This window comes from Brachionichthys hirsutus, unplaced genomic scaffold, assembly GCF_040956055.1.
Source record: "Brachionichthys hirsutus isolate HB-005 unplaced genomic scaffold, CSIRO-AGI_Bhir_v1 contig_847, whole genome shotgun sequence".
NCBI lineage: Eukaryota > Metazoa > Chordata > Actinopteri > Lophiiformes > Brachionichthyidae > Brachionichthys > Brachionichthys hirsutus.
The window spans coordinates 75,584-99,553 of record NW_027180362.1 but is presented as its reverse complement, the minus strand read 5'-3'; the positions used below and the strand labels follow the sequence as shown (position 1 = coordinate 99,553).

At 40.9% G+C, this 23,970-nt stretch overlaps 2 protein-coding genes across 2 annotated transcripts; one reads left to right on the top strand and one right to left on the bottom strand.

Moving 5' to 3' along the window:
• Nucleotides 1-2,354: 2,354 nt before the first annotated feature.
• Nucleotides 2,355-3,222, top strand: LOC137914060 (serotonin N-acetyltransferase-like). The gene is made up of 3 exons (XM_068757679.1): nt 2,355-2,508; nt 2,642-2,796; nt 2,878-3,222. Exons 1-3 carry the CDS (start codon nt 2,355-2,357, stop codon nt 3,220-3,222), a joined length of 654 nt encoding a protein of 217 aa, XP_068613780.1.
• A 622-nt stretch (nt 3,223-3,844) lies between these two features.
• On the bottom strand, nt 3,845-11,788 carry LOC137914064 (inactive rhomboid protein 1-like). The gene is made up of 18 exons (XM_068757683.1): nt 11,651-11,788; nt 11,419-11,558; nt 10,846-10,953; nt 9,486-9,699; nt 9,091-9,297; nt 8,832-8,954; nt 8,577-8,740; nt 8,239-8,490; nt 8,030-8,141; nt 7,828-7,902; nt 7,545-7,706; nt 7,335-7,435; nt 7,169-7,232; nt 6,593-6,687; nt 6,427-6,502; nt 6,075-6,175; nt 5,075-5,228; nt 3,845-4,922 (listed from the first exon to the last, which is right to left on the bottom strand). Exons 1-18 carry the CDS (start codon nt 11,765-11,767, stop codon nt 4,503-4,505), a joined length of 2,685 nt encoding a protein of 894 aa, XP_068613784.1. The 5' UTR covers nt 11,768-11,788; the 3' UTR covers nt 3,845-4,502.
• Between the last annotated feature and the right edge of the window lie 12,182 nt (nt 11,789-23,970).

Sequence of the window (23,970 nt, the reverse complement as noted above, 5' to 3'; positions counted from 1 at the left end):
GGTTAATTTCTTATGAGCTCATATTTGAAAATGTGTGTTCTTTTGAAGACTCAAATTTTTTTCATAATCCATTCCTTCTAACAAGATACTATTGTGAGATTAGTTTAAATTGTATGCAGTCTTAAACTCCTACAAGTCACTTTTTTAGTATTCCATACTATGTGATGTCTATGTATTATAAGTGTAATAGAATCCTGTGTGATTTCTTACAAAATTATTTTTTGCATATTACATATGAAAAAATAACAGCAAAAGTAATAGAACTCCTTTCAGTTAGTGTGCAAGTTATTGTATAGTTGATAAGAACAACAGCTGAACTCAAAAATATTTAAATCCTCCTACAAGCATATGCGCCGGATACACGTGTGCTGACTGTATTCCCAGTTATCGAGCTTGTCGTACAGTCTTTGTGGCTTCGCTAAAGTTCTGCGTACGTGATGCAACTACAAAATAGAAAAGTAGTTTTGCTTCTGTGGTCGCAACGCCTTTATTTATCTTTTTCATTTACGTTTCACGCCAAATGGATAAATGTGCCTTGAATTGATATGGCTGCTTGCTTGTTGCATTGGACATGCGTTTCTTTAGATGCTACAATATACTGTACAGGTATTCTGCGCTTACGCAGGACACCACGCCTTTTTTTTTTTTCTATCGCATACTATAACTACCGGAAAACATTTCTGCTCTTTGCAAAATGTAAATAAATATATATATTATCTTCATGTAATTTTTATTGGAAGGATTAGATCCAATGCAATAAATGCAAAACGTTGCTTTTTAATAATTGGGATTCATTTTGCATGTCAATTTGTAGAGGCTTAAACCTCTTGTTGCTTTAAACTATAGAAACATGGTTATTTTTGTCTTTCCCCTTCATCCTGTGCCATTTCAACTCGACTCTGTGCCTTCCTTTTGCTGTTCTGACCACTATTGACCTGGTATCCAGGATAAGTCCACAGAAGGGGGTTCGTGGCTCTGTAAAATCAATAACCTTTCCTCATGTGTAGCAGCATGTGTGTAATAATAAAGAGCACAAAGAATCAGTACTTTAGCCACCTGCGATTTTCTGGTCTGTCAAAAATACTTTTTTTCTCTGATTCATTCTTTTTCTTGAAGACGAGTCTATTGCAATAGTCTCGTCTTCACGAATATGAATGAAATGCAATGACAACTATGAAAATTATGTTTATTGTAATTATACTTTATTCAAATAGTAACAGAAGGTTGCTAATAATTTAATGCTGAATAATGTGCTAAATGTTGCCAATGTCACCTTCAAATTAAAGGAAAATATTTAGTACAAGGTAAATGAAGAAATATCTCAACACATTCTTCCCAGGACTCCACACACGACAGTTCAGGGTGAACAACAAATTCCATTTGGACATGGTTAATTTTGGCTTATATACCAATCAAGGAACACATTCAGCAAATCTTTTTAAGGATTAAATAAATCAACAGAACAGCTTGTTAACTGAGAAAAGCAAAACTAAACTGGAAATACAGATAGAAAATAAATTATAAAATGGGGTATATTTTTATATTTATTATCAAGGACTCAGGGCCGCATTAGCTGGGGCCTGGGAGTCAAAAATGTATAAAGATTAATGTATAATGTGTAAAATAAAATGTCCTTTGTATTGACAGTCAAAAAAGTCTGCGTAAACAGGGTTACCTCAAAGCTGTTAAAACAAGTACACTCATTTAATTAGTCTGTGCTAAACCTCTGAGACATGAAGTCATCCCCTCCCCCCCACCCTCATTCAGTAAAGATGCACGTGTCACACAATCTCGTCAAACCTGGTCTTGTTCATCTCCAGCCTCAAAAATAGCATAATCCCAAATGTACCAAAATACACCTAATCCTAATTTGTTTTTAATTTAGATAATCACAACATGAATATCTAAATAAATGTGTCTGCACACCTATGCCATCACCAGACTAAACTGAGGTTAATCGTACTTATTTTACTTTTAATGTGCATAATCAAAAGATCCACCCAGGGGATTGTCTGTTTCTCAACTGAGATGTTTAAAGACATGTATAAATGAAAAACTAACCCAAGAACAAACTGCTGTCCTTTGAAAGCAGGGGATTTAGTGGCAGGTGCTTAGACAGCTATCCTGCTTTAAGACAATCACCCTATGGTATGAGATCAGAGAGAAAGCAGCGGAGGAGGAGAGACCTGAAGGTCAATACCTTGGCGATTGGAGTTACGCAGCAGTCAGAAGCGTAGGACAACACAAGAATACAGAAAGTACCGCTGGCAGGATCGTGTTAGTACAAAAGTTATATTTCAAAAGAGCTGGCAGAAAAGATACATTTTCAGAGCTTTCCGTATCATCGAGGCAGCATGACACAGCAGGTCATCGGTTCACTGTTCCTCCCGTTCTTTCTGAAGACTCCCGTCAGTCACCTGCGACAGAGACGACACACGCTCCCCGCCAGCGAGTTCAGGAACCTCACACCACAGGATGCAATCAGTGTGTTTGAGATTGAGAGAGAAGGTAAGATGTGCTTCTTCTGCTCATAATTGGACCTTTTCTTATACGTTTAACCCTTATATGTTAGTGCTTTTCCATTTTGATTAAGAGATTGTGTAAGTGGAGTTTCCCCCCCCCCCCTTTTTCATTAACACAGCATTTGTCTCCGTGTCTGGAGTGTGTCCACTTACCCTGGATGAGGTGCTAAACTTCCTGGGTCAGTGTCCTGAGCTGTCGCTGGGTTGGTTTGAGGAAGGACAGCTGGTAGCTTTTATCATCGGCTCAGGCTGGGGCAAGGAGAGGCTTTCACAGGTGTGGAAACAGTGAAGAAATAAAACCAACATTGTTTTCCATGTCAATTGCAAATTTGTCAAACCTTCCTTATTTCTACAGGAGGCAATGACTCGGCACATCCCAGACACCCCGACTGTGCACATCCATGTGCTTTCAGTGCACCGCCATTGTCGCCAGCAAGGCAAGGGCTCCATCCTGTTGTGGCGCTACCTTCAGTACCTGCGCTGTGTTCCAGGACTCCGCCGAGCCCTGCTGATTTGCGAGGATTTCCTGGTGCCCTTCTATCTCAAGGCCGGTTTCAAGGGAAAAGGGCCGTCAGCCATCTCCATATCCAACATGTGCTTCCAGGAGATGGAGTACATGCTCGTCGGGCAGGCATACGCACGGCGAAACAGTGACTGTTGGTCCCTCCGCACCTATCCTAACCTGCTTCCTCAAAGTTAGCATGGACTCCATAAAGAAATGATTAATAAAAAAGATAGTTAACACACGGATAGATAAAGGCATGGAGCACGGATGTACCAGCAGTCTGGGTTAGGTATTGATCTCGACCTCCTACCGTCAGCACCTCACTGTATCCAACCGAAACAAGGAGTGAGGATTGCGTGAGAGTGGAGGGGACCACAAGGGGATCCATACAAGACTAGAACAGCATCGTTGCACTTAATTTGACTTATGACAAATCAAATTACATTTAAAAGTTCAGCTTAGAACCGAATTTTGTTTTTTGCATTCATATATTTCGATTAGTTTGTCACATCATTCAAAATACATTGTAGTGTAATAGAGACTATTTATTTATTTACAATATTTTAGATCTATCGATATAAACTATTTTAGATGTGTAATATTTAGAGCTCTACATACGTTGTAAATGCTGTTCTATTTTGGTGAACTGAAAGTGAATTTTGAGATATTACTGTAAATGTGAGTTCTCTAAGGTATGTGAATACCGATTGCGATAACAATAAACATGCTTCCATTGAACAACTGTTGCAGACATTTCTTCATTGCACAGTATGAATTAATTGAAATTCTTAACTCAGTATGAATACACCCAGGATGGTGATTGTCTTTTAATTGAGATGAAGTCACAGACTACTTTCAATTGTAGACTTTTTTTTTGCCGTGGTTTTCCATTACATGTGAGTAGACAGGTAGCTAAAACGCTACCATGTTCAAAACAATCATCACTTCTTGAGAAGCAATAAATAAATGAAGGAAAACATTGGAGTGCTCAGCATAATGTAACAAAAATATGGCAGTAGTTGGTACATCTATCAACAAGGCACCAAAGGTATCAATAATAGATATCTGTCCCTGCTTCTGTATGAGGTTGCCTGAATTATAATAATAAAAACTTTGTCCGGAGTGTGACTGTAAAAAAAAATAAAAACCTTCTCCATGTACAAGTGCTGGTTTCTCTAATTCTTGTAAAGGGTAGCTGGGAGATTTGATGAGGTTCAGAAGCGCCATGTCTTTGATTCACTGGACACTGAGGGAGTGACAATGACTGCAGGCAAACAGGGAGGTGATAAAATATGTCCTTATAATGAATGACATAGGTATTTGTACATACAGGGTAAAAAATACAACTATATTTTCATTGTTCACAGAGAAGGGGACAGTTCCCCAGTCACTCAAGTGGGCAGAGTGAAGACACAGAGTGGCTGACATCATCCTTTGACCCGATGCCTTCCTATTTCACTCACTCTGTCCGCTTTTCAGTGGAGGTGGGCGTTGAGGTCGTACTTCCCACAGAATTTGTCCGTGAAAGGGATGCAGGTGAGCAACTCACACCACTCACACTTGATCGGGTAGACATAGAAGAGCACCACAAGGCCTGAAAAGAGTCCGACAAACACCAGCAGGAAGACGATGATCTGACAGCGTTTGCGATACAGGTCCATGCGGCCGAAGCTGATGTAGGGTAAGAAGGCGAAGGACAAGAAGAAGCCGGAGATGAAGCCGCAAATGTGGGCAAAGTTGTCGATCCAGGGCAACAGCCCAAAGGCAAATAGGAAGAGCACCACACACAGCAACTTGGTGAATGCCCTCCATGGCTGGGCAAGGATCTGCCAGCTCTGAAACAACTCCACAAACAGGCAGGCCAGAATCCCAAACTGAGAGCCAGCTGGCCCAACCTAGGAAAAGAAAAATAGAGGAGATTGCAAGCCTATAGTATAATGCATTTTTTTAAATGTACAACATTATTTCAAGGTGTTCCTGATTGTATCAGGGCATATACTAATAAATGCACTTTGATATTTCTGCATCGTGTTGGACCGTTGATCACCTCTGCTCTGTAGGGCAAGAAGATGGCTGAAGCTAAGTTTCCAGTGATGCCACTGAGGATGTAAATGATTGAGATGCGCAGCCAACCAGCCAGCTTCTCCAGGTCCCTCAGGATTGTCATCTGGAACGCTACAGACACCAGGCAGTGAAGGATTCTGGGAAGGCAGAAACAGACAAGACGCTCACGTGCATGCAGTGTAAAAGCCGCACGTGTTGGGAAGATAATTCCTCTGTGCAAAAGAGGTAAATCCTCCAACAGGTCCTCTATCTCACCGAGGCTTAATGAGTCGTGTAGAAAGGGCACTTTGTTTAATTACCCTGTAGACGGTTAACAGACAGCAGGAAGATGAAGTCCTCTTAACAGTAGGGTCAGCTCTTTGTGCTGACTGACAGACTTCTCATTATAAGAGAAATTTGAAAGCACCTTTCCCAGTTCATTCTGATAGTCAGCGATGTGTATTTAGCCTTCCTACACAATATTATTTATCTACCCATACATTATTTACATCATGGTCTTAGTATAGGTCCCACATGTTCCTTGATTTACCCACTGTATTTGTTTTGATCTGTTGTTTGGCATATGTATAATTTCTCTGTCTGTCTTTTACGTATTTGCTTTACATCCATTTATTACATATTGTTTTATTTTGTTATGTTCTGTTGTGCCCATGAAGAAACCAGTAGCTGCCGACCACTAAATTGAATTTCCTTGCATCTACCAAACATATTTGGCCAATAAACGTATCTTATATTCTGCGGGAACAAACAGTCCTTGATTTAAAGCGGACTTTCAGCTCTTTTTAAATCCTTATCCTGACCTGAACTGCACAACCAGGAAGTTATAGCTTCACATGTTTATATTTATTTTCTTTTGCTGAAAAATACATTTGGCAAAACACTTTGACTATAACTGTCCACAACCGATACACCACCTCTTTCATTCACAAGGCAAATGTCAAAATAAAAACTACGTTCTGTGATCCTGATAGGTGCTGACTCACCCAGCATGTAGGAAAAGTGAAAGCCAGAGCCTGTAAAACTGATCTGGAATCTCAGGGTTGAGGAAAGGCAGCAGTCCACATACATCATCCATGCAGTGCACCTGGAGAAAAAGCAGGAAAAAAATATGTGCTACTACATATACAATAAAAAAGACTCAGAAATCTCCACTGACATGCGAAGTCATGATATATTTTAACACACATACTGTATATATTTGATGAGCTCTCACTACATCTGTTTTTCTGTTCAGGATTTATACAAAAAAAGTAAACCCCATAACAGATTCAAACACGGTAGCGACAGATGCAGCACAATGCTTTATTTTTATATAATAAGGAACAAGTTGCTTACTTGAGAGCAGAGAGTAGCCTCCTCATGAAAGTAGCCCTTCATGAAGTCACAATATTCACGGGATGTGATTTCACACCTTGACAAATATAAGTAACAATTACTAAATAAAGACATTTAGAAAAGCAAATTTGTATAGAGTGCGTGTTCGTCCATATGCTCGTCTCACCTTCCTTTTGTTCCGATGCAGCATGGTCGGCCTGTGATGGTACAGTCTATATGAGGCAGGTTGGTGTGGTTTCCTGTATTGTACCTGGTACAAATCTTAAAGCCAGAGCAGTTTTTTATATATATATACACCGGTACACCGGTATATCACATACATAACTTCTGAATTAATCAAAAAGAAAAGGAGTATCATTTTTAAGCATAAAACAAAATATTAGACTTTAACCTTCAATTTTCATAATTTGTAAAACCTATTATTACATTTTACATCGATGCTATTCTATGTCAGAGAGAAAGAGGACTAGCTTGACTGACAAAGACTGAAATATGCAGATGCTAACATTACAAAAAAAAGCAAATGATTACCATAGTTGTGCTTAAAATTCATTTTTGGTAACTGTATTACCTAATGTTTAATGACCTTTACTGTTCCTTTAGAGAAGAGAAGAGTTTTTCATTTTTCATCTAAAGAAACATGATGATTCATTCTTTCCAGTATTTCATAAAAGTAAGATCAAATGAGGATGGTCACCTGATGTTTATTTTTTTAGTCAACCCTCTGTTACACTGTACTCACTGGCCACTTGGTGATGTCATCAGGCCATTCATGAGGAGACACGGAGCCTGGTTCTAAACATATCCTGTGATCACAAAAGCATGCATACATAATACTTACCAATAAGTATCAGTCAATAAATGCTGTGTGTGTTTTGAAACATTAGGACACCGCTATTATATCTTACCCGGGATCCTGATGGCACACAGAGCCATACTGTCTGTCTTTACCGTTTAACTGAGGCGTGCTGGGGTGCCTCGGCCACTTCACCCACACAGCTAGAGTACTCTGGGAATAAGCATGTTTTAAATGTTGTTTAAAACAGATTGCAGCTTTGTTCTGTTATTGAATTATTAGAGTCAGGGAGCACAACTCAAATGTGGGTTTGTTTACATACCGAGCATTCCTCCTCCAAGGTTTGGACACAACCAGAGCGATCGTTCCGCACACAGCAGGCAGAGTTGCGTTCAATGGCTCTCTTTTCCCTGATAAGATCATGCACCTGCTTATCCTGCCGCATGCATGGAGAGTATTTGGCCCCCAAATGAATCAGATATTCCTAACATTGGGCAGAAAAAGGGAATAAATATTGAATTTAGTGTTTTTTTATTTATAATCGTGACTTTCTATTATTATTGTTTTTATTTTTATATAATCTCAAGAATATATATAACACTTACCGAACCTGGTCCAATCCAAAAGTTCTCCTGCTGTACAAATTTAACATTTTCATACACACCTTTGTTTCTTAAAACCTAAATCAGAAGACATCCAAATCACAAACAACATTAAGGGAAATTTTGTGAGTAAAATACTGTGAAAATTTGTATAGAGCGAAAAAAAAAAAAAGAAGCTCATCACGACTGAGCTGCTCAGACTCACAGAATCGACTGTCTCATGCTGGGAGAACCCGACTGGTGCAATGCCATAGATGCAAACAGCCAGGATGGTGATGAGCAAATGGACAAATGTGATCCAGTACGTAAAAAAAGGCCTAAAGAAGACAGAGAGTGAGAAGATTTTAAATCCTTCCATCCATCAGTGTTGTTCACTAAGGAAAGCACTGACAAATAACTCAGAATGAGTCATACCTATGATCGTCCATGTCCTCTATCTGCCTCTTGACGTAGCTGTCGATGCGCTTTCGGTAGGTGCGGTTCGTGAGCTTCCCTACCATGCCCAGTCCATAAGGCCTCTTCTCTCGAGCAAACAGCTTTTTGACAGGTACAACAATGCGCTGCCCACGCCGCTGTCCGGTGACACTCACCACCTCCTGCCGCAGCGGCACCTTTGGTGGTCCTGGAGCTCCTTCTTTGGCTTTACGCCACCCACGCTCCAAAGGCCTGGAGGAGTGCGATTCAGTTGTACTCATATTTTTTGCATTTCACTAAGACCTAACTATCGCTATGGCCACAGTATAGCAACTTACAGCATGAGGTGACTCCTCTCCAGCTCAGTCTTATCTAGGGCGCTGCCAGTCAGCTCCGTCTCATCCTTCTTACTGCTGGGCTCTGTGTCTTTCATGGCAGCCTCTGAGGGAGACTCAAACACCTCATCTGCATATGTGGATAACTCTTCCTGCATTAGAATATCCTAGAAAGATCATAACACTAATTAAATAGGGGGGAAGAGATATGCAAAATCTGAAAGTGAGAATATCAAAAGCGTTGGTTTTCAGCCTTACTCGGGCAAAGAATGATGTGTCCAGTTCATCAGGGAAGTCAATCATGTCCTCCTCGATGAAGCTGGCCGGAGTAAAGCTGCGTCTTTGGGCCCGTCGTAGAGTGCTTTCCCGTAATGAGCGACCCTGAAACACACACATGCCACTCAGACGCACTTACAGTTAACTACACAAATAACATCTAATACAAGCAGAGAAAGGAACGTGTACAAAACAAGCACTTTAGGGTTACTTCTCTCGATGTTTATTTGGGCAAACTAACTTTGACAAGTGCCGCTGCAGCCCTGAAGCTCATCTTCGCCACAGACTCCCTCTTACGTCGGCGAGGCAGCCGGTTGAGACCTGAGCGGGAGCTGGTGAACGAGCAAAGCGACGTGGCCCCGGGCGTGATAGGGGTCTGAGGCACGCTGTAGCCACCCACTTCCTCCACCATACGAAAGGCTCGCCCCCGTGCCAGTGGATCCACAATCTGGACAAGCATGAATTCAACAAGTGGGAGTTGGAAAGAAATGAATTTGTTTTACCTCAGATATTCAATCCATTATCTTGATGCAGACGCATTGTATTTTTGATGTCCCATTTTATTTATTCAAGAACATATGTTTGTAATTTAAAGCACATTTCATATAATTTAAATAAATAAATCAACCCCTTTACCTTTTGCATGCCATGCTGTGAGGAGGGGACATAGAGAGGAGGAGGGGTCTCAGTGCTGGTTAATGAGATGTTGTCCTGGCTGGGCAGATCCATCTCTCGCATCACCTGTGGCTTCAGCTTGCCGTAGCGCAGACTGCAGTGGCGCAGGCTTTTCCTCTGCCATTTCTGGGTGGTATCACCGTCCTTACTGACCCCAAACCAGTCCGCCGTTCCCCTAACATCACAAATGCTAACCGCTCAGCTCGAGGTCACGAAACATTCACGTCATTTCTCACAGAGATGCTAAAACGCTTTCGTGGTATGGCAAAACCTGCCAAAGAGAGACATAGACACATAAACTGAAGATTCTCTGAAGAGCACTGCATACGGAGGAGCGGGTCAGCAAACGTGTGTGGGATTAATAAGAACAACTTCCTGGGATTTATAGTGGAGAGTCATAGGCACAGTAGAGGGAACAAGCCTGGACATGTTTTTGTCCAGACACAGACAGAAAGTCAGGTGCACACTTTGAAGAAAGAGAGAGCAGTTCTCGCACTGCAAATAAAATCCGACATATTCAGATATTCGTCACGCAAATCCAACTCTATTTTTCCTGATGTTTCAATCACGCTCTACTCTGCTCTCCTTAACAAGCAAGCATACTTGCATTCACATTGTTGAAGTTGAAGCCTAATGAGTACCAGAGCAAACAACGTTACAGCACCCCAAGGGCAGGAAGTGGAAGTCGAAACATTCTTCAAAGGAAAGTTCAGGCAAGCTGACTTTCTGAATAAACTAATTACCAGCGCCGGAGCGAATGTTCAGTGAAGTTTTCTTTCTCACTAGCTCAGCTCAATCTTTCTTTCAGCGGCCGTGTTTCGCTGCTGCTCTGTTCTCAAAATATGTGTAACAATTACAGCAGTCTAGCAAACGTGCACCTTTCTTTGCAGCACTGGGCATTCCGTTGCCATGCCTGGTTTCTATGAGTATGTTTGAACAGAATTATTTAATCAGTGTCTGCTAAAGAAGCCAACACACCTGGGATGTCAAGCATAAAATGCTGGCTCACTAACAAGCAACACTCTGAAGCAACAACTTCTCGTAAAGAATGCTGACATACTGTATGTGTAGGGAAAAATGGGGCCTCTCCCACTGGCCGTCTGGGTCATTACTGAATTTAAAAAAAAGGATTTGTAACAGGTCTGGTTAGATTTTTTCTTCCAATTCATTTAAAAGTAAGTCACAAAAATCATGTCAGAATGAACATTGCACTAAAACTAACTGCAGAAAAACTCACTTATATCCTCATAGTAAATAAGAAAGTTTACGCATTTGCCTCCTGATCCCAACACACCATCATGTGAGGGACTTCCTGCAGTACCTGAGCAGGGTTCTGGAGAGTGAGTGGTGTTTCCTGGCGCTGCGCCGAGCAGCCCGTTGCCCCTTAATGGGCACCGTGTTAATCCGTTCAAAGTGCACCCTTCTGCTGCTGTGACCAGGCAGAGCAGGGCCGGAAGGTGGCAAGACGTAATGCAAGGAAGGAGGAAAGAGAAAAGACAAGACAAGGGGCAGTGAGAAGGAAAAGTGCAGCTGGACAGAGGTGTAGCTCTCATGCAGACAGAGCAAAGCAGACTGCATTTTTTTAATAAACATAAGGAACGTTATTACCAAGCAGATAACATCAGAATTTATTATTTAAAAACAACTATGCAGTTGTAAAAAGTAGGAAAACACAAGGCTGCCAGTATTCTCCATGAATCCTGCATAAGAATGTGCTGCTTATGTTACATAACAATTCTCTCCACAATCTGCACCATCAAGACAAATTGATAGGCGCCAGCCTATGAATGTAAAATATAATAATTTTATGCCCCAAAAAAATGTCACTGACACGGGATAAAACATACATGAACATCTCACTGTATAAATCCATTGCATTGTTAATGACCTTTACCTCTTTATGGTTTGAGTGATGGACGACTGGCGTTGTAGGACAGGCCGCCGGGTGTCAAAGAGGTCACGGGGCGGGGACTGGATGTGATAGGTCTCCACTGGCATGCTAATGCTGCGCAGGAATCCCTGCCTCTTCACAGGCTGCATTGACAATAGCACATAAAATGAGCAGTTTAAACAGAAATCGGGATAAAAAATGACAAAGGACAAGTGAATTCAGCAAGAATGAACACCTGAACAAAATTGGGAGGCTCGTCTAGTGACATCTGAGCTGTGGGAATATCCAGTCTCAGCCAGGGAGGTTTCTTCCTTTGCAGGCTGCTGGTGCTCTCCCGCCGTGGTTCAGCCATCTTCACTGTTCCACCCCAGGGCTGCCAGCTAACCAACACAGAAGGCAAAGATACAATTAAAACAAGTGACATTAGGTACACAAAATCTTAACTAGAAAACGCAAACATTGTTTGCAAAGTTGTTTCACAAGAGGGTGCTAAGGCCTTATTTTAATTTCACAGTGGGCGTTGATGTATTTTCACAAGGGAGTAAAAGTGAAACCAATGGGAATAATTTACAGCCGTTTGCCCCTTCTGAAAACAGTTCTCTAAACCATAAAAAAAGTCCAGGAAAGTCACAAGGTTTGTAGTCTTCAAAGGAATCCCTTAATTCTACAGTTAAAATGTGATCCCTACTTGTGGTTAAGAGTTGCTCTGCTTCCAGATGAAAGTCTAATGACTAGATGTATTCTTGTAATGACGCCTGTGGGCATGAGGAGGTGCACAATAAACCTCAGCAAAAGCATGCCAGTAGTTGCAGGATTGTTCTAAACAACACCTCTTTTTTTTATCCCACTGTCTAACCTCGCGGGCCTGGCGGTAAATTTCCATGCATTTTCTTTAATTATCATCATTCCCACAGAAAATTAAGCAAACCTTTACCCCTTTAATGCAAAGTATGTGATTTCTGCCACATGAAATCTCGTAATCAAAACACGGAAAACCGCATTTTTAGAAAATTTTATTCCAGTTTCAAATAGCTGATTCACTGACTTCCTCACTGGAAAGACAGACAACTGAATGAATTCTACAGAATAAAATACGCAATTCCACTGGAATTATTTGGCACGATGCAAGTCTGCAAAACAAGAAAAAAAAAGTCTAGTTAGATGTTATAATATTGAAATGCTCTTTTGTGTCTTTAAATCAGCTGTCATTTTTCACTTTCACTCTGCAGACAAGAGGGATACTAAAATAAAAAGCACAAGTATGTCAATAGTTATTTTTGTTTCAAAGTCACTTTTAGTTAAAATGCCTCTCAGAATGGCAGCATCCTGTTGAGTCCCACTGTGAGATCAGGGGCCCTGAGCTTCTGGCAGTCACAACAATTCTTGTTCTCACCACCATTCTTATGATTTCTGCTGCATAAAAACAGCCCAGTGGCCACATCTGCTTCTCATTGCCATTTTGTGGATCTCAGCAAAGATGGAATGAAAATCTCAGACTAAGGGCAGCGGTAGTCGCCACCAATGTGTTGATACGTAATTAATGTTTGGAGGAATCAGCACAGACATAATTTATCTCTCTTACTTTATCATTAACTGACATTTCTGCCACAATTACAATTCCATGCTTTCTTTATTGTCTCTTGTCAACTTTCTGGCCAGATTAAACACCCATGACCAGACTTCTGAAGCAGTCAAACTGCGTAAATGAAGTGAGAGTAGCTAAAATACCGGATGGCTTCAAAAAAACAGATACCAGAGGACAGACAACAAAGTCAGACACATTGAAAGTCTATGTCACTCTTTTTATTGCTTCTTCCTTTGTTCAAATTAAATGGTGTGGGTCAGATCAACTCTTCCTAAGGGAAGAGTTGATCTGACATAATCATTGTTCAGACGCAAGCATGGCGTTGAGTCAAAACAGCCACCATTTCATTTCTTATTTGAGGGAGAACTGCATGCATCAGTCATTTCTTCATAATGGAGGTAAGGCAACTTGATTGAATTTTGCATCTTGTAATCGTTCAGTGCTTTTTTCTGCCTGAAATATCATATAAAGCAACTATCCATCTTTTCCCACAGTGTTAACATTCCCAGAGCTTATTTGCGGCTGACATTTTTAGCTCGCTATGATCTATAATATAGTTTCTCAAAATGATTTGCTTTGACATCAAGATCCACATCTAAAAACCATAACTTTATGCTTCCCTGCTGTCATTTTGCCCTTGTTTGAATCTAACACTTCCTACTCAACCATGAAACCAATTAGAAGCCTTAATGGATTGTCTGAGGCTGACATCGCCGCTCCATGCAACGCCTTCCCTCCATTAAGCAGGGGAGACTGACAGGCAGAACAAAACACAGAGGACGAGCTGACTACTCTCCAGGTGCGAAGATGTCCAACGGACCATAATGACTGAGTTTAACAGGCGCAGCTAGCACTCTATCCATCTGGGAAGGTATAATTTATTGGAATACATTCTGCATACAAATTAATGAGTAATGGTCTCCAGTCACATAAAGAAGGCACTGACTTAAGATGAGAGAAGCCTAACTGTCACAGGTGAGGATTAAAGTCAAATAAAAGTCTGTCTCAAAGGATGGAGCCCTAGGGTCCACCTTGAATACACCAAAAGCAGACTAAAAAAAAGCCTAATGAGGGTTGGGGTTGGTTCATCTGTGCAGTTCATTGTGCACAACATAACATTTTTCTTACAATTCAGCCTTGTCATCTTTTCAACTTTGGATTCTTCATTTTTTAAGCCTAAGTCATCTGTTTGGCATTTCCTATTCCCTACAGTAAAGGAAGATAAATAAAGTGCATGTCTACCTTATCACTGTTTTAAAATAATTCATGAATTAAACACTTGAAACATGCCTAAATATTCTGTTGGGACTGTTTCTAATTGTTCTAATTCCGATATCTGAACATACCATGGTCACATTCCACATCATCTGTGGTTGAAACTGTACCGAGCTGAAATTACAGAGAGGGAAACCACATGAAGTTTAACAATTACGGACAGGAGAAGACTGGTTTCCGGGAACTCTGTTTACTCTGCTGCTATGTGCTTCTCCACAGGAGCCACGCTGAAGCCGGCTGATGGCGTCGTATCACTGACTATCACTTTGACCTACTGTTACCTGTAGATTTTTTCCATTTAATGGTAGATTTTTTTATGTCGGGTCTTGTTATTGCAATAAGCAAACGGTCTTTCTGAAAGCAGCATTTTCCTGTCAGAGGTCGCCACAGCAAATCATCCTTCTAGTAGTTGATTCCACGCTCAATTCTGGCAACGTTTTATACCGGATGCCATTCCTGCCGCAACCCTCTGCATTTATCCGGGCTTGGGACCGGCTCAAGGGAGACGCTACCCGTGCTACCTCTGAGGCTGCATTACAATACTTGACATGAAACAAAGGAGGGAAAGTGGGCCGTTCATGAAGTCACTCTCACTGGATCATTCTCTCACTGATATAACACAAAAGGATTTTCCCAATATAAGCAATTCCAGCACTTAAGCACTAGCATGCCATCTCAATCAGACACATGTGGTGCAGCCACTGTGAAACTAACCTCAATGTACAGTAGTTGTGGTTCTCCTAAATGAAAATGTCATAATGATGAACAGAAATTCATGGCCAGTTATTCTGGGAAATGAAGCATGTGGGAAGCAAGTTGCATCTGGGAATTCAGCCCGACAGACAATTGAAACATCAATCATTTGTACACACTGCAGGCGTGTGCTTTCAGTAGGCCCGACAAGCATACGAGGCGCATCTGCAGATTAATAGCAGAACAATGCTTTTGATCTTTTTTAAGCACATCTCACTTCCTTAAGATGACAAAGCTACAGATATTTAATTTTGGCAAGACAAAATGACACAAATGGCTTTGACAAAAACAATTGTTCCTAGTTGAATATGAACTAGATCTGTGTCCAGCTGTCCACAGACCAAGCTTATGATCTCTGTTTGAGGGCATCATGCAGGAACTAAACTACCCCCAGACCAGCTGCAGAACAGACAGTGAAATGCAGCTCAGCACTGCTACAGTCATCTCAGTTGACCTATAGCGACATGTGACAGGTTGTCACACCAAACGAGCCCTTACGACATTAAAAAACACACACAGCAGAAATATCCATCACAGCTGACCCTGGGATCAAGTGTCGCAGCCAGCTGAGGGATGAGCATGGTGGGAGAGCGGCAAGGTGGATGGCTGATCGTAGGCATGGTTGACAGACCCGGTTGAGAAGGGCGATGTAACTTGTGGCTTTTCCCATGTTTTTCACAGCTCAGGCTGGCCATGGGATTTTACAATGGAGACTTAGTTTCAGTCAGGAGGAATAGTTTTTGAATCAGGTCACTTGGCAGGGTCTCTCACTGTCATAACAGTGTTTACTAAATGACAAGATTGAATGCCAGCGATATGAATAGCACATGAAAGTATAAATGCCATCCTAAGTGCAGGGTACACGCATGTGGTCTATTTATAGAGCCCAAGTGCAAATGTGGGATCGGGATAAAACTGAAGCTCAAAATGAAAAGCACGCTTCCTCAGATCACACAGTGGGCTGTTTACTGTAAAAAGCAATCACGACTGCACCTCTCAAAAGCGGTAGCTTGATGAAACTGTGTCTATTTATCTCTACAAGATACATCCAGCAGAAGCAGAAGCAATATCTGTTTTTACCATCATGAGCCCAGCACTGTTTCCTGTCTTCCTCGACAAAACTTCCTAAGTGAAAGCAGGTCCCAGAAAATTGCACTTGGCTATTTTATCAGCACAACACCAGACTTTATATGTGCAGCAATATCCTGCAAAAGGAAATAAATACAGAGGCTAGATGAGACATGTTATCAGAGCACAAACACCACAATATCAGTTTTTTTTTATTTCATAATTTTAATCTCAGATTTACAGAAGAAAATCAACCAAATAAATAAACTCTGCTTAACACAAGGCTTCTTACGTTTTACTTTACAGGCCAAACTTTATTGCATGTGTGACTAATTCAACACTTGAATTATTTAGTGATTCTGCACAGGTGAATTATTTACTACATCTTTTCCTCTCAGGCTGCTGTTTACACGGTAGAGGCCCGCTGGCTTCTTTCTGCGGATTATTAACGGGATAAACAGATTGGAAAGACTTGTTTTCTCATCGTAAATCTGTCTTACGTCTCTGTCCAGAGACCATTTGTATCTCTAAACTTAAGGAAGAGGCTGACAGTAAAATTTCCTTGGCTTTGGCTATATATACTTCACAGGCCAACAAAACTACATATGGTTCCTCCCAACAAAGACAGATGTGTATGTGTATTAGATCAGGTAACGCCCTGCTGAATCAGCTCACAGCAACATGGCCTTCACTACATTGGGATAAAGCTGTTGATAAGCACCTAGTTTAGACTGGGACAGCTACCAGACCTGAAACCTCTTTGTTTACCAGAGAGCTTATCTTTAACTTACAGTTTCCAGTTGGACCCTAATGTGGAAGCTCACTGTCTACCGCAATCTGGGAGAGCCCAGCAGCTTCCAAGACCAACTGTACCACTCCACACTGAGGGCAAAGAGAATATGTACAAATAAACGATGGATTACAACCATTATGATATTCCAGACACCTCACATAATCTCAAAAGGTAAACAGAGAGCTGTGGTAGGTGTTTAAAACCAACATCCATAGAGGCAGAATTACCCCACAATATTACGTTTGATTATAATAACAGGAATAGAAGATAATTAGATTAAGATAGAATACTATCCACATATTAGTCTGCTAATAATAGTAGGTAATTTCAAACTATTTGCATTTTGCAGATAATGGTAAATTATATCATGAAAATACATATACTGCACGAGTAAATTAGATAAGTTAAAAAAAAAAAAGCTATATTTTTTTGCAGTGCCCAGTCCTCCCATCTGTGTCCTGCAACTAGTAACAAACACCTCATTGTCGACCAAAGGTTGGACATTTTCTCATTAAGTGAGTAAGAGAAGAATCTCAGACGCAGTGTGCCCTAGCCAACATGTGATCCCCATCTAAATAGTTTCCAGCATGATACCAGCCTAATTCCTGCTTACAAATGGCTCCATTGTATTCCCTGATGGGGACTGGGTTGAACAACAGTCATTGTGGAGCATGAGCGGAGGAAGAAAAAAAAAAGACCAGCCTAAAGTTTTCATTTGTCCATCATTGCATATGCCAAACTAGGCAAATTCCCAGTCTAGATAATAGCTGAGGGTGTGCTACCTCTTCACCTCTTGGTTAAAGAACAAAAGCTACATCCGCGCCTGATGGCTGAGAAAATGTACAGTTTCAAGTCGCTATGAAAACAGTTTCGATTTATATTTGCAAGCTGGTCAATTAGTAGGGTTTAAAAATACTCACGAAGGACAAACATCAGCTTTGTCTTCCCACATCCTCTGTGGGAGACCACCAGCATGCTGGAGAGAGGGAAGGAAGTGCAAATCAGAGGCTGGGAAGACGTGCAAGCTGAAGCAGGAAGCAGACTGCAAGGAGCAATATCCACATCCGGTTCATAAAACGACGGAAACAACACATAGTCGCTTGCATGCGCAGGAATGCATCCACACAGCACAAGTAAACATACGCATCCCAACCCTCGCCAGGACGAAGCGTACGTCCTTGTGTGCAGAAAATAATGGGCCCTCTTTGAGGCAGGCCTGCCGTCCCACTCTGGCACGGCGCAGAGCAGTCAGAGAGGAAGGTCTCAGTGTAGTGCGACACTGAAGAGGACATGTCTATAGAGGACAGCAGATTAGCACTGTAGCACTGGGACAATGGGAATGATTCATGTTAGGCTAAATTGAAAGGCTATCTCGTCTTTCATGTCACAGATCTCAAATTTGTCTTGGAAAGTGGTTTCCAAAGGCGAAAATTAATGATTGAATAAAGCGATGTCTTTCAACTTGTTAAAAGGAAAAGTAATCAGTAGCACAATGACAAAGTACGTTGGACCTAACAAAATAATTAAAAGGGATTTTTCAAAAGAGGCTCACTCATTACACGTTTGATTAAAGTCAAGACAACAGTTTGGGAAACGTATTAATTCACAATAAATGTTTTTCTTCCTCAGGATTTTGTCAAGAGGACTGAGCAAGTTGGAAAACCCCTTCTCAGTTCTTTTCTTGTTGGCAGCAGGAAATGGTTTTCCATGTTGCCAAATCTTTCAGAAAGTACACCAAAGTGAGCCTGTATCAGTGGGCGAGGAGGAACAGTCATATCAAGGATGCAAGTTAAAAGGTTGCGTGATTACAAGCACACAAACACCATTAGATGCAAGGAAAGATTACTGCATGGAAAAAAAATTATTAGCGCCAATTTAGACTAATTTCAAATACAGGATAGCGCTTATTAGTCATCAAATATAATGTTAGGATATTTGCTACCACATTATTTTCTACACAAATCATGACTCATCATCAATCACCCACAGCTGTTTAAGTATTTTGGACAAAAGCCTGTAGGATTTCATCATAGAGGAGGACAAGTGTAAAAACCTTAACTAGACCTTGTTATTAAATCTTTCAAACATTTAGTTGCTTGCTCTTGATGAAATTACTAACATACCCCTGATCATTGGAACCTTCACAAGCAGGTTCTTAAGATGCCTGAAAGATTTGCAAATCTACAAAAGTCCAGAGTAGACATTATTGACTTAATTAATTTTCACCAGTGCAGGCTGTGAATATACAGTATACACATTCACACACATGGGTGGGTGACCATTTGCACGCGTACCGGTATATATGTAGGTGTTGAAAGACTGAGTTAGCAAAGAGACAAGGAGTATCAACCGAGGCCAGCATCCTCCCTCTGTGCAAAAACACATTTGGATTAATGAGTTGCATGGAGCCAGACCTGATTCCCAGTTCGGGAAACTTGATTCTGTCACATGTAGGAGGATTTTATTTTATGTTTGCAGACAGCCTCAGGGACCTATTTAGTTTTACCTTATGAATTGGAGGAAGATGGAAGTGATGTGTTTTATACAGAATAACTAGATAACAAAAAATTAAAACAACTCCTGAATAGTTGAATATTGCTCCTTTATTACACAGATAAATGCATGTAAAGAAAGGGCAGAGAGTCATGAAGAAAATGAGTCTCCTGTGTATGGTGTTTATCAGGTTGGGCGTGATTTACAGAAGATAAAGTGGCTTGACCTACAGATTATTCACACCTAAAGTATGCGTTCTACTTCCCAGCACCGCATGTGGTGGGAAGAGCATACATCAATCCCAGAACTACAATTTAGCCTCATATACTATAGCTCATTGTTAAAGCCTCTGACATTTGGAGAGCTCTGTCGCAGCGGTGGGACACAATATATTTTAGCAGAGACTGTGCACATTAAGAATTACGAATTAAAAAGATGGCGTTACAATGACATGAAAATTAATTTCCATGACAACTCATAAAAAAAAAGCATTTAGAAAATAATTTCAAATAATCCCAAATGCCTTGGGATCAATACCAATATCCATCTATCCATCCATCCAGCTAATTGAAAGGCTAAATTTGGAACACTAAATCAAACAATCAACAGAATTGTTTTTTTTATATATCTGATTCTAATTATGATGATAATTTCCTAATAAATGAAAACTTGTTCATTTAAATGCAGGGTTTATCTCAAGATTCTCTGATCCCTTGTTTACGTCTTCTATCCACATCAAAGGAGACAACAGAAAATCATTGTATTCTGTCTACTACTGTCTAATGCTCACAGCAGATTAACCTCATTTACAAGACATTCATCTATATTATCCATGATATAATAACTTCATGCATACCAAATAATAATATAGACCACGACATAGGCATGGAGGAAGCAAGGGCACATTCAGGGAAATACCCAGAGGGGAAGCTGGGGTCTCTGAGCAGGGTGACACAGTTATCAAAGCAAGGATGAAGGGGAGGAAGGAGAAAGAATAAAGTCATGCAGCTGGGCTCAGAGATCTATGGAAAACTCCTGACAAAGGTGGGTCAGATCCTCTGGGACAGTCACAGCCCCAGCGAAGGGGAGGCCTCCCTCAGCCATGACTTAAGAAAACACACAGACTCTTTGTATATGGAAAAAAGTCAGATTTTCCCTCCGTGTCACAGAGATCACATGTAGGAACTCTTCCTTTCTCTGCTCATGGTTTGTCAACAAGCAGATTTAACATGCAAGCGACAAAAAAATGACTGGGAAAAGTAATTATTGAAGTGGAGACACAATGTCTAACTAAAAGTGTAACTAGTGGACGTAACACCCCCCCCCCCCCCCCCCCCAATAGCCTCCAGTAACAAATGATTTTTGAGTTGCATTACTGCTCATGTTTACGTTTGCCTAGTTCTAAGTTGGACACCACATATTAGGCTTCAGGAGCGATGCCTTCACTTCAGGCGTGACTGGGCAACATAAATGAGAGGCTTTACATCATTTTCCTTGGCATGCAGTATTACAAGCGCCACCAGCAAATGGGAAGGAAAGTTGGCACTGATGTGAAGAAATGTAGTGGCAATAGAAAATGAAAATTGAGAGCTTTAGGACCAGGTAGTTGTTCAAATATGCCTACAGGGCCTGGTTGGATGAGCTCTATACAGTCCTGCAGATTAAACAAAATCGAGCGGTATTTGTACAAAACAATATCAACTCGACCATAAACCGGGATTTCAGACAAACCGCAGGCATACTCCCAACACGGGGATTTTTATAAATGCCAAGTCAAGAGAAAACAGTATTCAAAGTGAGCGAGATTCATCTCTTCTGAAAAAAAAAACGGTAAAAGAGAAGTCACAGAGGAGTCCAACACACACCCTCATTTCTGGGAAGGCTGCTGGAGTGAGTTTGGTGCATGGTATGTGATGTTGGTGGGACTGTTGAAACTGTCCAGATATAACAGCAGCTCCATTCAGGGAACAGTCAACTTGAGTTTAACAGTCTACACAACTATGATTCACAGCCTCTGGGTATGACGATCAATTCTGCCATAGTGTTGGGGGGGGGGGGGGGGGGTTGCTGAAGGGACCTGGGGGAAAAGCCGTCTCATTTAAAACTGCTGTCCCATCACTAGTGTAAGGACAATCTGAGGAAAAAGTTAATAGACACAATGTAGTGCTGCCACTAATGCAGTCGAGACCTTGCACTGCAATCTACGACACAGATTAGCAACATGAAAAAAATGTAATGAATGCATCTTGAATACTAGAGAGCACACCTCTGCATACCTCAGCCATGCACAACAGTCTAGACACGTGCACCATTAAATGGTTTCCCTCATTTATGATCTGGCCTGAAACCTCTTCTTAATTTATCCACTTTGAAATTCAAAGGGATCTGCCTGGCGACATGCCCAACCGCCCTGCAAAGTTTCAGGAGAAGCCATTAAATAGTTTTTGTTTACTCCCAATATAAGAACAAGAAACACAAAATACATCACCCCATTAAAGATGGTTGTTAGGCCTGTCATAATAAGTTAAAATTTATAAAAGATAAATTACCTTTATAGGTAGATTTGTAATTGATCAGCAACAGGGCAACCCCTCTCCCACTGGTCAGGCAAATACAACAATGAAATAATAGATATTAAAAATAAACATCTGCAGTGATTATTATTAGGTCAAAAATCTAGTTTTGCTTCTCTTAGTGCAAATATGTGTAAGCTTTGAAACAAAATCCTCTGAGGTAAAAAATAAATATGCAATTTTATCTGGCATATACATTTCTGCTTTGAAGCACCTAGTAAAGAAATACATTGATCGGTTTATCTGCAGGCACTCCCTCTGAGATCTCTTCATACTCAAAGAAGAAGATCAAAGTTCAGGGAGTCATTGCACGTCTGTTAGCGCCAGCCTTGTGAAAAAAAAAAACACACTCATCATTCCCACAGGGCTGAAAATTAGGTTTGTCCTGTGGTTAACCAGTTCCAGACACCATATACCATTGATAACAAGCAACTTTGACAAAAACATCCTGAAACACCACTCATGAATTATTTATTAGTTTTGTTTAAATTAAATCAATGAGAATATAATTCACAGTAACCTGTATTTACAGTTTGGTTTTCTAGTGAATTCTAAGGATACCAGTTCATGATGGATGTGGCGCTGACTGAGCGAGGGACAGGGTCTGCCAGCACGGCATGCTGGCAGACAGACTCCTTGGAGGCTCAGAGGTAGACCTGAAATAGCCCTGCTTCTGCATTACATCACGACTGACTACACTGTCATGGCACCCGCTGCATCATCCACCACTGAGATGTCATGGGGCGTGAACAATTGAATGCTATGTCAGTGAGTCACACAAACTGAGCTGTGAAACGGGGAAACACTATGAGGTCCTGTAATACTTGGTGTGATTTATTGTCACACAGAAAAACCAGCCGCGATAGCACGGTCTGTACAAGGAGCAAACATCCAGCTAAAACCTTTTGATGCTGCGTCTTCTCCTCCCACGATGACACAAACTGAATCTGCTTACACTGCATGCATGGTCTGCATGAAAAACAACTTGGCTTCTGCTTTTCCCACAAATACCACATTGTTTGACACGTGGAAAAAAAATCCAGTTTCCTGACAACTTAGTTAAAAACCGTAGCCACATCAAAGTCGAACAGGTACGAGCTCAGCGAGCATTGGCGAGGTCTATATCAAACACTGCCTGTGGGCTCTCTCACCATCAACCCGCTGTAAATCATACCTGACATGTTTTTTGAGCCAAAGTCTGACAGAGTTCAGTAGTGGGAGCAGTTGTAAATAATATATTTAGCAGGAAGTCATGCTCATTGTTTCTAAAGTAGTAGAACAAGTCGGTTAACATGTTCAACCTCTGCAGATAATGCTGCCATGCCCCACATTCACCAATCAGCCCAGGGGATATTGTGACACAAAGGAGACACCTGCACATCACAGTCTAATGCAAATATGTAATATGTTTCCATTGTACACTGCTAATGAGTTAAAAAAAAAACTTTATCAATCATTACAGAAGTAGGATGAGCAGGTAAACACTTAACACCCACAATTTAGGACCCAAAATTTACAAAGAAAAGCAAATACCTCAAACAGACGTTTTGAAAAGAGAACATAAAATTGCACGAACCTCCTAGAATATTACCATGTGATAAGATAATTTGACACAGGAAATGCAGAATATGGAATTAAGTGGCATTATGCAGTAAAAACAAAGTTTATGGGAAAATCAGTATCTTGGTGAGTGTTTAGGGGCAATGTGAAATGACAAGCACACAGTTATCACATTATCCTAAAGGATATAAACTGATTTTGTGGTCTCTAAGAAAAATGAAATAGTATGACATTGTAAAAGTCCACTATTTGGAATTACGAGTCAGAACTAGTTAATCGATAACCAGTAACACGTGTGACCTTTAGATCACATGTTAAATATTCAACTCGTGACATAGATATGTTAGTGAGCGAAATTGCCTATATGCAGGCTTACGTCCTGCATATATGGTGATGTCCAGCCATAATTTAAACTTGAACTCTGAGAGCTCTATCTAAACATTAAAGAAAATCAT

Bases quoted from the DNA above. Each gene is read 5' to 3' on its own strand.
- LOC137914064 (XM_068757683.1), bottom strand. From the start codon at position 11,767: ATGGCTGAACCACGGCGGGAGAGCACCAGCAGCCTGCAAAGGAAGAAA. The intron at 7,707-7,827 runs GTAAGTGTTATA...GCCCAATGTTAG, and splicing joins TTTGGATTGGACCAGGTTCG to GAATATCTGATTCATTTGGG. The intron at 6,688-7,168 runs GTGAGTACAGTG...TCTGGCTTTAAG, and splicing joins ATGACATCACCAAGTGGCCA to ATTTGTACCAGGTACAATAC.
- LOC137914060 (XM_068757679.1), top strand. From the start codon at position 2,355: ATGACACAGCAGGTCATCGGTTCACTGTTCCTCCCGTTCTTTCTGAAG. The intron at 2,509-2,641 runs GTAAGATGTGCT...TCATTAACACAG, and splicing joins GTTTGAGATTGAGAGAGAAG to CATTTGTCTCCGTGTCTGGA. The intron at 2,797-2,877 runs GTGTGGAAACAG...TTATTTCTACAG, and splicing joins GCAAGGAGAGGCTTTCACAG to GAGGCAATGACTCGGCACAT.